Raw genomic sequence first — 12705 nt, forward strand, 5'->3', positions numbered from 1 at the left:
TACCAGATGGAGAATAATTACCTATAATAGTCTCCACGTATTCAGAGTTATCATTGACATTGAAGAGGTCACCGGCTCCAAGTGCATAATTCAGAGATTCCTCAAAAGCCCCAAGGTGATAAAATACTTTAGATGCCACTAAGGCTGCAAACTGCCGACTCCGGAAACCTTCATCTTCATACAAAACTTCTCTGAAAGAAATTTGGAAGTATGGGCAATCTTAAACTGTGCTTCTTCTCAAAAATCCCAAATCTAAATATGTTTAGTAGCAGCAAATTTCTAAAGGAATCAATAAGCCATATGATCCACATCCACAGAGATTAGTTGATTTACTTGAATCCAATTTATAGAAATAAAATAATTTCTTACATTTTATCTACAGACTCAGAAATTTCTGCCCAGAAATCATTGACAACTGCATTCAATTTGTGTAGTGCAAATTCCTGTAGAAGATAAAACCAAAATTCAATTTTGAGAGAGACTTACAATTACATTTTCTCAAAAAAAAAAAAAAAAAAAAAAAATGTTTCCAATAAATCAGTGGCCAAATTCTCAGTCACATTTACCAAAATTTTTACTATGACAAACACAAAAATTAACTGACTTATGTTGTCTCTTAGGTCTACACATTTCCTTGGTTTTTAATCATAAAACATCAGACTAGCCATAGGTCATTCCTTACCATAAGGAACATTTTTCTTCTCTGTATATACAAAGTTGACTACAACTCTGGACATAAATGAATTCAGGTGTGTAGAGCCTCTTACCATACATTCCAAATTTCAATCAAATAAAAATAATTTAAAAATACGTGACACATGAGAATCAATTTTTTGTGCTTTCCTTTGATAAAGGAACAAGGGTGAAGGGAGTGTTCTGGTGGCATATTGAGAATTATTTACCTTAGCTTTGTTAAATGAACAACTGCTATTGCCAAAATACTGTCCTTTGGGGCTAGATTTGAATGGGTATAGACTGGGTAAGATGGCTATTTTAAATGATGGAAAATACACAAATATCACTATAGCCAAAGAGTTTCACAGCACTCCTATTAACCCCAGTTAATTTTTCTTCAACTCATACCTTAAGCTGTGGTTCTTCCTCATCCAGAAGAGAAATAATTCCAGCTATAAAACAAAAGGTTTATCGTGATAATGAAGTATATGCGAAGAAAGAAGCTACTGCTTATTCAAAAATATATCACAGTTGGAAAAAATAAGCATTTTTTGAGAAGTGACTTCACTACAATAATTATTTTTCTTTATATCTATAAATGCGTATATTTTGAAGTTTAAGAATTATGTTATCAAATCCTTATGATACCATGACACCACATATATCACATTATTTGCCAAATTCAATAGTTTTCTAAGTGTAGTCCTTGCATCCACAGCATTAGCATTACCTGGGAACTTGTTAAAAATGCAATTCTTGGCCTCATTCCAGATCTACTAAATCAGAAAATGTGGGGGTGGGGTCCAGTTACAGGGCAACAAGTTTTCCTTGGGATGCTGATAATACAGTTTGATAATCACTCGCCTAGTTACTGATCAAGGAGAAACCTTCCCAGACAATTTGTTTGAGAACAAATCTATTCACACAAAATAAACCAACAGTTATAAAATTATTTACCAAAAAAAAAAGAGAGTAATCAACTCAACAGGGTAAAATACATCAATTATTTCAAGGCACCTCCTTTTTATCACAAGTAACCTAGAAGTTATGTGAAATGATGAGCAATTTGACTTGTTCTGAATTCTAAGTACCCAAGCACAGTGTTCCTCCCGTGACCCTGAAGTGTTAACATGAACACTGGAGAGTAAAGGAAACAACTAACCTCTCCAAAAGAATACACCTTGAAATACAGTCAAAGGGATTATTAGAAAAAAATATATGGGAAATTACTGTCCTTAGACCACAAAGAAACGGTCTCTCAGATACAGGTTTTCCATGTAGGTCTTAAAATCATTCTGGAACACTGAGTTCAAACTGCGAGTTGATTAAAGTTGATCAAGACAACTTTACTTAGGAGATGTCGCCATTTTTAATTGGTGTCAGTCTGCCAAATAACTCCAGCAGTCTTTAGAGAGCCATACAGGAAAGGATACAAAATATAGCCAACAAAATCACACCATGGTGCTGGCTAGGTCATAATGCTATTCTAAAAGAAAAAGCAAATAGAAAGAACTTCTTGGTACTCTAGTTTGGTAGGACAAGTCCAGAACAGAGAGGCTAAACTGACAGAGTGGAGAGAAAACAAATTAAAAAATGTAATGGGTGGGATTTTGAACTAGTGACGTGGATAGCTGATAGACAAGAATGCTTTAAATGCGGAACAGATCATGAACAACAGAACACTTCATCAACGTACTACAAATGCTACCCATTGCCCATCATCAATGATGTGTCTGAACTGCTTTTACCAAAAGAGATAATGAATTTTTTACACTCTCCTATTTGGTTTCACTTATGACTAGCTTGTTACATGGTTATCCTGGCTTAGAAACACAGCCTTTGTTCATGGAACACAACTAAATCAGATACTCTACACTCCATACACAAATCTTTCTCATCTTAACAAAATAGAACGCTCCTTTGGACAGGGGAGGGGAGACACACAAGGAATGTGAGAAGTTTAGCATGCTAGAAAAATCTCTTCTGCCCTAATAAAAAGTAAGCAGATACTATGTAACTTATCCAATCAGTTTATAGAAAACTTTGGATGTGATTTATACATAGTGACGTGTGTTCCAGTGGAAACAGCTTAAAAGTTGAAAGTGGCTGTCTCCAGGGATTAAGAAGAGGAAAGAGGAGTGGGAGGCTACTGTTTTAAAGCTTTGTACCATAATTTCTCTTTCCGTGCCTATATTATGTTAAAAAAAAACAAAACAATTTTCCATCTCTCTCCTGTAACCACCTATCTTTCTATCTCTCCACTCCCTTTCTCTGCCAAATGGTTTGAAAAATGTAACAATCCACATTCACCTCTTATTCATCACTGTGTTCTTAGTGCCTAGCAAGTGAGTAGAGAACAAATAAACAAATGAACGGATGAATCCACACCAGAACCATGAGGCTAGCCTGTTTAGCACCTGGGACAGATCCTAAGCCACTGTGAGCCAGAGGACAGGAAATAAGGTGACAAAAGGTTTGGAGCAGAAGCTAAGTAATTCAGTAAACATAACAAATGATAGTAACAAATACACACTCACCACAAATATAGCGCATCAGCACAGTCTCAGAGTAGGACCTCAAAGGCCTCTATTCTTACCACCAAAAGGTTTAAATTCTTCCCATTATATTCCCACCAAGTGCTTTTTCAGCCTCCAAAACACTTTAGGGATTGATTTATTGATTTGATCAGCTGACTAATGATTTCTTCATTCAAGACATACTTGTGGACTTCTGCCATCTGCCTGACGGTGCTCGAAGAATTATGAAAATGACAAGTCTGTCGCCCAAAACTGTACCAGAGAGAAAGCTATCAGGCAAGTAAACAAAGTAATCACAGGACTGCGATGAAGGGAGGGGACAGCCAAGGCGAAGAGAGGCAGGCACATGTTTTAACAGAATGATCAGGAAAGACTAACATTCGAACCGAGACTAAAGACGGAGAAGTTAAGGGACAACTTGAGGAAAAAGAGTCTAAAAAGAGGGCAGGGTCCTCAGGGAGGAGAGAAACTGACATACTCAAGGAACAGAAAGGCCAGTAAGATTCGGATGTGGTGAGTGGTGTAGGACAAGGCAGGTATCCAGCCAGGGAAGTCTCGGTTTACAAGACTGGATCTGGTTCTAAACACAGTGGAAATCACGGGAGATTCAAAGCCAGAAAGATGATATTGTGTGATTAAAGTTCGAAAAAAAAATACCCTGACTCCAACAAGGAGAACGGAATGTATGCAGGTAACAGTGGAAAAACCTCATCTTCAGGCTGTTACGGGAACCCAGGCAAAAGAACAGGCGGTCTCTAGCAAAGAAGCAGTGGTAGTGGACAGATGTGAAGTGGAACGAGGCCTACGTTTACAAATGGCAAGAGACTTCATGCTTATTGCATCTTTAGAGAGCCGGGACTGGAAAAACTCTGCCCTTATTCAACTCAAATTCATCTCATTTGTATTCTTTGGGGGCAAAAGTCTGATTCCAGGTGCAGGTGACGGCTCTTGAAGTCTTTCAAAGTAGCTATTACGTCCCTGGGGTCTCCACCAATTTCTTTCAGCAATCCCCACAAATGCATGGTTTTGAGCTCCTTACAAGTTATTCTGATCACCAGCCTAGCTCACAACAAAATGCTTGAGGGACAAGCGTAAATAAAACAGGAGGAGAAAAGGGTGTGTAAGCAGGCAAGCAAAAAAGGAAGAAAGGAAGAAAAAGAAAGGAAGGAAGGAAGGAAGGAAGAAAAGAAAGAAAGAAAGAAAGAAAGAAAGAAAAGAAAAGAAAAAGAAAAGAAAAGAAAGAAAGAAGGAAAAGAAAGAAAAGAAAAGAAAAAAGAAAAGAAAGAAAAAGAAAGGAAAAGAAAGAAAAGAAAAAAGAAGAGAAAAGGAAAGAAAAGAAAGAAAAAAAGAAAAGAAAAGAAAGAAGGAAAAGAAAGAAAAGAAAAGAAAAGAAAAGAAAGAAAGACATCAAGGCTGTGGGCAGCTACACGCAAATCAATTTGTAGCAGGGGGGCTTAAAAATCGCCGCCAGACCTGCACAGCTTATCCCATTTCAAATGTCATTACCCGAATCTGCATATACAACGTTAAGCGTATGAAGCCTGCTCCGCACACCCGCGAATTCTTTCCTCAAAACAGAATGTTTGCTGAGCACCTCGCCTCCAAACCACACAATGATTCGCAGCGTAATGCTGTCCCCGGGTGTTGTCTTCACCGAACACAAAAGTTGTCTGGGCGTTTTAACTGAATCCTCTTGGAATAGGCCCAGAAACCACCCGCCTCAAATGTAATTAGCAGGAGGATGGGGCCAGAGCACTTGCAGGGAGGCCGCCTTATCGGCCGACCGCACAGGGGGACCGGCCTATCCTGGGCACCTGCGAGGAAGCCCTGGGATGGATGAGACGGCCCCACAGGGCCGACTTCGGGAGGCGCAGAACTGAGAACCTCCACCGCCCCGGGGCCGGAGAAGGGCCCAGGTAGCCCCTCGGGACCGGGCACGGGGGTGTGACTGGGGAGGGATGCCCAGGCGGCCGAGCCGGCGCGATTCCCCCGAGCCCGAGGGGGACGCGGGGCCCTCAGAGAGGCCGGACCGGACTGCCAGCCCCCGGCCCGGGCGCTGGGCCGTGGGCAGCGAGGGGCCGCGCGGGCCGGCGCTCCGCCGGGAGGTGCCCAGTCACCGGCCCTGACTCAGCTAAAAGCCGGCGTGGCGGCTCCTCCCTTTCGGCGCCGGCTGCGGTCGCACTCACCAGCTGAGGTGATCATGGCTGCGTCCCGCACAGGCCTGCCCGCTCGCTCGCCGTCCCGGCCGCGCCGTGTATCTGTCAGCTCCGGGCCCGTCCACTCCGCCGCGCCTGCTCGCTCTCCCGGTGCGCTGCTCAGTCAGTAGCCTCCTCAGGCCGCCGGCTCGCTTCTCTTCCAGGACCCCGCCCGCTCCGGGGCTGCCCGCCTCCCCGCCTGCTGCTCGGCGCGAATTCTCCCCCGGCCTGCGGTTCTCTGCGCCCCGACCGCCGCCCTGGCCCTCGCTGAAGGGTGCAGGAGAGCTCCATGTTTTCTTCAACCCTCCTCGAGGTTCGGCGCTCTCGCTGGGGCGCGGACACCACTGCGCACCTGCGATCAGGCTTCAGAATGGCCACCCCCAGAAAGAGGACCCCACCATCACCCGCCATTGCTCAGAGAAAGGGTGTTGCGGGCAGGTGCTCGCGGAGCTCGCAGCGCCACCTGCCGCCTGGGCGGTCTCTCTGCAGCATCCACCTCAAGCTTTTGGCAGCAGGGCAAAGAGCCTTTTCTTAGAGAAATGAGTTTCAAAAGTTTTTATTTCTTTGTTAAAAAACACTTTTTAATGTTTACTTATTTTTGAGAGAGGGAGTGAGAGAGACAAAGTGCAAGTGGGGTGGGGGCAGAGAGAGAAGGAGACACAGAATCCGAAGCCGGCTCCAGGCTCTGAGCTGTCAGAGCCTGTCGTGGGGCTCAAACTCACCAACCGTGAGCAGGGGTCGGATGCTTAACCGACTGAGCCACCGAGGCGCCCCGAGTCTCAAAAGTTTTTAAAAAGCAGAACCTGTCTAATAAAGAAATCCTCACAGAAACGCTTCATTGTCATAATGAATCCCTAAGTATTCACTGCTTTCGAATAAAATTAAACCATGAGAATTTTGTTTTACATTTAGAGTCATTAACACAGTACATTGTTTTATAGAAGTGTAGAAACATATACAGTGAAAATGTCCCAAAGGAAAAAAAAAAAAAAGCTTTCCATTCTTGTTTTCCACTTGCCTAATTCCTCTTTCCTCCAATAACAACAGGTTCTTGGTGTTTCATATACCTAATTTGAAATGGCAGTTGTGGTCCCTGTTTGCAGTCATACACCAGCTTCAATGGCCAATTTGCTTCAATAGCCAGTACTGAGAAAGCCTTGACAAAGGTTAGAGACAGATGGTGGCATTTTTAAGCCACTTGCCTTACATCATCAAGTGACTCATCGATTGGATAGCAGTTAGAAAAGATTATTTCTGAAAGAGAAAAATCAGGATTATTTCTGAGGCCTTGTGAAAGCAATGTAACCTACTGGCACAAAAATATTTTGTGGTGCAATTAAAATTTGCTTGATAACATGTTGGAGTGTATGTGTGAATTTTTTAAATTAGTATTCTTGAGCCAAGCTTGTTAAAATATATCAAATATAACTATGAAACACTTTTGAAGAACCTATAGCTCAGGATGAAAGGGACTGCCCTGGGAAGTGTGCACAAAAAATAAACAGATGTCTGGGAGTATCATTTTACGGATGCATTTTGGCCAATCCCTCATATAAAGACGCTTGCATGCCCGAAACTTCTAGAGGAATCACAAATGTAACAGGTGATGTAAAGGAGTGAAGCAGTCTGAGTATAATATTAGATCAGCATGATGGTGAATGGCAACTAACAGTGTCAGGGAGGCAGGAGGGCGTGGTGATAACTGTATGAACACGAAGAATGAGTGTCCCATTGAAAGAGAGCGGGGGCTGAGTAGCCCAGCGTTGCTGTGCAAAATGTAGGGCTGCTGTTGTGAAAGCTTATGACTTTTTTAATTTTTTAAACGTTTATTTATTACTGAGAGACAGAGAGACACAGAGCGTGAGCAGGGGAGAGGTAGAGAGAGGGGAAGACACAGAATCTGAAGCAGGCTCCAGGCTCTGAGCTGTCAGCACAGAGCCTGACATGGGGCTCAAACTCATGAACTGTGAGATCATGACCTGAGCCGAAGTCGGCCACCCAACCAACTGAGCCACCCAGGTGCCCCTGAAAGCTTATGACTCTTGCAAGAAAAGCCAGAAATCAGAATTTCATATGAAATATGACTTTTAAATGGTGATAACTTGGGGGCACTTGAGTGGCTCAGTCAGTTAAGTGTCCGAATCTCGGTTTCAGCCCAGGTCATGATCCCACTGTTTGTGGGATTGAGCCCCACGTTGGACCCTGTGCTGACAGCATGGAGCCTGCTTGGGATTCTCTCTCTCTCTCTCTCTCTCTCTCTCTCTCTCTCTCTCTCTCCCTCTCTGCCCCTCCCCCATTTATGTGCATGCTCTCTCTCTCTCTTTCAAAATAAATTATTAAAAAATTGTTTTTTAATTAAAAAAAATGGTGGTAACTTGGGTGAAATGGGTGAAGGTAGTAGTCAAAAGGTACAAACTTCCAGTTATAAGATAAACAGGTCTATTAACCTGAAACTAATGTATAATTGTGTGTCAACTATACTTCAATCTAAAAAGATGCCCTGGGATGTTACAGTATGGTGACTATAGTTAAAGATATTGTATTGTATATATGAAAGTTTTTAGAGTTCTAAACACAAGAAAACAATTATACTGATACCCTGCTGGATGGTAACTAAACTTATTGTGGTAATCATTTTCCAATATATACACATACCCAGTCATTATGTTGTATACCTAAAACTAACCACTATGTTACGTGTCAGTTATATCTCAATAAAAAAATAAATGTTGGCAACTAATTCAAAATGTTTTAAAACAAGAGGAGGGGTGTCTGGGTGGCTCAGTCAAGTTGAGTGCCCAACTCTTGATTTTGGCTCAGGTCATGATCTCACGGTGGTGAGATCCAGCCCCACGTGGGGCTCTGCACTGCGGTATGAAGCCTGCTTAAGATTCTCCCTCTCCCTCTGGCCCCACCCATCTTTCATAAAAAAAAAAACAAACCCAAAAACAAAAACAAAAAACAAAACAAATGAGGAGGCCAGTCACCACCCCTGCTCTTCAAAGAGAAGAAATTCCCTGTGGAAGGACAATCATGTCTCTGGCTTGGATACTGTGCTTGCAGCTGCTACAACCTCATCTGAGCCCTGTGGGAACCCTGTGAGGGGCTCCCTCTCTTCCTGGGGATTCTGCTTTTCCACCTGGATGGCTGTTCCAGGCCTTTGGTTTCTTCCTCTCCATTCAATTGTGCATTCTTTACTCAGGGCGATCTTTTCAAAACTCAACTCTGACCACTGCCTCTACTCCTTGAAACCCTCAGCCCTCATCCCGAGCTCGATTCTTATGCTTCGTTCTTCTGAGTTTCTTTCTGTCCATAGCCTTTGTCTCATTCTGCATTCTCCCTGTGAGAGATCAATGCCTCCCATTGCTATACGCTAAAATAGATCCCTGCATGCCTGTCCTCTCTCTCGAGCACCAGACCCACACACGCACCATACATCTCTGCTAGATAATCCTTAACTCAACAACCTCAAAGCTCCATTCTTGTCTCCTGCCTTGATCTCAGTGTGGTGAAGGGCACCCAACAGCTACCGTAGCAGGGCCCTGGGGCGTGCACTTGACTGTTCACTGCCCCTCACCTGGTCTGTACCCGATCTGGTCAGTCTAATGTCTCTCACATTAGTGCAGCTCCATTTCCCATCGGTCTTGGCTGCCCCTTTTCTTTCCTGGCTGTGACAGCTTCCAACAGCTTTGACTTCCTGCTTTACCATCTCATGATTCCCCAGTCTATTCTTCCCAGCCAGCCCAGAGCACAATCAAAAACAAGGAAGACAAGGACTCTCTCCCCCAAGACCTTCATCCAACCCTGCTTACCCTCAATCTTTATGTCCCAGAGTGGCCATGCTGCCATGCACCTCGTCTCTGACCTTGGTACTTGCTCTTCCCGCTGTCTTCCTCTCCCTCTCCCCCTCAGCTAACAAGCAACTCCTCCTCTGGGTAGGCCTTCTTGACCACTCCACTATGTGCCCTCTTACAGACTCTACCCCACACAGTTAGTATCCTGTCTCCTTGCCCATGTTCCAACTGGACCAGGACCTTCTCAAGGGAACAAGCTACATCTTATTCATCTCGGTGTCACCTATAGTAACTAGCACAGTGTTAGGCACACAGTAGGTGCTCAATAAATGTTTGTTGAATGAATGGATGAACAATGCTAGAACTCACACCTATGTCTCTCAAACCCTTGCCCTCTGCAAGATTTTTTTTTTAAGTTTATTTATTTATTTTGAGAGAGAGAGTGAGAGAGAGAGCAGGGGAGGGGCAGTGAGAGAGGGAGAGAGAGAGAGAGAGAATCCCAAGCAGGCTCTGTGCTGCCAGTGCAGAACTGGGCGCAGGGCTCAAACCCACGAACCATGAGATCGTGACCAGAGCAGAAATCAAGAGTCTGATGCTTAACCAACTGAGCCACCCAGGCTCCCATCCCTCTCCAAGATTTGAAAATGAGATATATTTATCTTCAAAGAAGTTTGAGGACATACCAAAACCACAGAAATAATTCTTAGCCAGTGCTCTGTTCATAAACAACTATCTCCCTCCAAATTTAGGAGCGACACAAAAGTTCTCAGAGCCCAGACAAGGTCATCTGTGGGCTCACACGGGTGTCGGCCTGGCCGGGGTCTCTGTCAGGGTGAAGGGAAGAAACCAGTGGGCCCACCTCAAAAAGGGTTCAGTACCACGCTCTGCCTGGAGCCACTCCCTGATCGGCGCGGCGCCCTCTAGAGGCCACAGTGCTCCCCGGAAGGCAGAAAACTCCGCTACGTGCGAGACCCTGTGGCCACCCACATCCCCCTCTCCCTGCCACCCCGGCGCCCCACCTCCTGGCATTTGAATCCTGGGTCTTAGGAGGGCTCATTCCTGCCAAGAATCGAGCTTGATTGCTTTTTGAGCAGCAGCGTGATGAGTTGATTCGGGCAGGCGTCGGAGCCAGGAACAGCAGGATCAAATCTCCGATATTTTGCCGCTTAGCGGCGCTGTGGCGGTGGGGTCACTCGATCCCAGGCGTAAAGGGGGCGGGTCCACCTGCCTGGCGGGGCCACTCGTCCGGGGTGGGGGGTGCCCTAGTCAAGGGTTTGGCATAGAGCAGCGTTCAATGAACCTCAGATCTTATGTCACAGGGCCTGGCGGAGAGGCTGCTGACTGCTTCACGTACAGCACGCCTGCCACGTGCTTTTAGAGGGAAGGCATTTGTTCTCGGGAATAGAAGCGTGAAACGCAGCGGGTGACGTGGGCCTCCGGTGGGCGGGTGCTTGGTGGGAGGGAAAGGCCTGGATGGGGCCAGAACCGCCCCGGGTGGACCGAGGCCCAGAGACCTGCAAAGCCATCCGGGATGCTGAAATCTCTCCACCCTAGCTAGGCATGGTCTCCATGAGGACAACTCCTTGCTGGGAGTCTGGGAGGGGGCGGGGGTGGGAACCCCACAGTGAACCCCCAAGACAGGTCTCCACCTTTCCAGTGTTCTCTAGACTCTTGCTTTCACATCCGGTGGCCACTAGCGACAGGTGATATTGAGCCCTGGATATGTGGCTGTTCAATCCAGGAACTGATTTTTAAATTAAGTTTTATTTTATCTCATTGAAACTTAAAGACTGGCACCCAATTCAGTTATGGGAAACTTGTAAGTATGTTTGGAACAATATCAAGTACTTTAAACAAAAATTTAGTGTCTGAATTGAGCTCGAAGTGTAAAATTCTCACAGAATTTCAAAGATGTCAAATGTCTCAAAATCTTTTTATATTTAAGTTGAAATAATATTATTTTGGATATATGGGGCTAAATAAGATATATTATTTAAATTAATTTCATTGCTTTGTCAATTATTTTTCTTTCCTTTTTTTCAAGTTTATTTATTTTGAGAGAGAGTGAGAGAGAGAGTGCTCATGAGCAAGGGAGGAGCAGAGAGAGGGGGAGAAAATCCCAAGCAGGCTCCACGATCAGTGCAGAACCCGATGTGGGGCTTGACCTCACAAACTGTGAGATCATGACCTGAGCCAAAATCACGAGTTGGATGTTTAACCAACTGAGCCACCCAGGCGCCCCTACTTTTTTCTAATGTGGCTACTAGAAAATCTAAACCTACATATATATGTTCCTGATGTTAGATTTCTCTTAGGGCCGGTCTACACCTACCCAGAACTCTTGTTCCGACTTGCCATTTGGGCCTGGTTCTGCTCTTTGGTGCCGGCACGTGCTGGACCAGACCGGACTGAGGGGCAGAGGCTAAGGGTGAGACCCACTCCCATCAGGGAGCAAGGGGCTTGGAGTGGCTGTCCTGGCAGCCAGGAGTTCTGGAGTGGACGATATATCTGGGAGAGCAGGTGGTCAGGGTTAGAATAGTCTGGGGTTGGGGAAATGATCTGAGAAGACCTCACCAACCAGTGAGGAAAAGGGAACGCAGGGTGACAAGACAGAGGCCCAGTATTGGTAACCAGAACTCAAAACGAGAGCTTAGTCACAAGGACTAAGTGCCTAACTACTCCAAATAAGTGCAGAGAACGACAGTAAGAAGCCTGACTTAAGACTTAACATCTGAACTCCTACTGGAGTGTCTCTGAATTTCACCAGCCATGGAACATGCAGGTGTGGGTCTGCATTTGAAGCAGGAGCCCTGGCTGGGGCTGGGGAGCTCAGGGAGGAAGCCAGAGGGGTCTCTCGCCCTTGCCAAGCCCTGGACCCACAGTGGCCCTAGTGCCCAGCCCAACTTTGGAGCCAAGCAATCCCACACCCTGGTCCCTTCGGTAGGTCTGTGAGCCATGGCATGGCCCGGCTGGTAGGCCCTGTTTCTGTTCCCGATTCGGCAGCCCCAAGTATAATGCAACCAGAGGGCTCTGGCTCAGGGGCCAAAGGCACCTGAGGAATTCATGCAGGATCCTGGTCATCCACGCTGCCTTGTACCTCATTTCCTTTGAACTCTAAAATTACACAAACAACGGTCTGTCTCAATCTTTGATCCACTAACACACAAAACCAGGTCAGAGGGGAGTTGTGCAGCCCCTGGGTACAAAACAAAAGGTTGTCTCCACTGCCATCCAAACAGGACAAAGTGCAGGCCTGCTGACTACAGGGAACCCAGCCCCGCAGCGCGGTTCTGTTACACTTTGAAGTGCAGCTGCCATCAGGTTAACATGGCTGTCATCACCTTTTCCGGTGAGGCTGGGCCCTGGGTTCTCTGTCTGGGATAAGAGGGACTTGTTTAGAGCACACAGGTATGGGGGGCTCGGCCCTTGGCCCCTTTGCAGCTTTCCCTTGTTTTTGGTTTGACAACCAAGGGATGCCTTCTGTGTGGCAAGTCTTGGAGACAA

General features: G+C 45.6%; 1 protein-coding gene across 1 annotated transcript in view; it reads right to left on the reverse strand.

Moving 5' to 3' along the window:
• PSMD1 (proteasome 26S subunit, non-ATPase 1) overlaps window positions 1-5584 on the reverse strand; it is a 93755-nt gene extending 88171 nt beyond the window's left edge. The window contains exons 1-4 of the mRNA XM_060624106.2: window positions 5399-5584; window positions 1084-1127; window positions 370-443; window positions 22-191 (exon numbers count right to left, since the gene is read on the reverse strand). Coding sequence (XP_060480089.1) covers window positions 22-191; window positions 370-443; window positions 1084-1127; window positions 5399-5414 — 304 coding nt within the window. The 5' untranslated portion in view covers window positions 5415-5584. The remainder of the gene's footprint in view (window positions 1-21; window positions 192-369; window positions 444-1083; window positions 1128-5398) is intronic.
• Window positions 5585-12705: the final 7121 nt, after the last annotated feature.

Source organism: Panthera onca, chromosome C1, assembly GCF_046562875.1.
Source record: "Panthera onca isolate mPanOnc1 chromosome C1, mPanOnc1 haplotype 2, whole genome shotgun sequence".
Lineage (NCBI taxonomy): Eukaryota > Metazoa > Chordata > Mammalia > Carnivora > Felidae > Panthera > Panthera onca.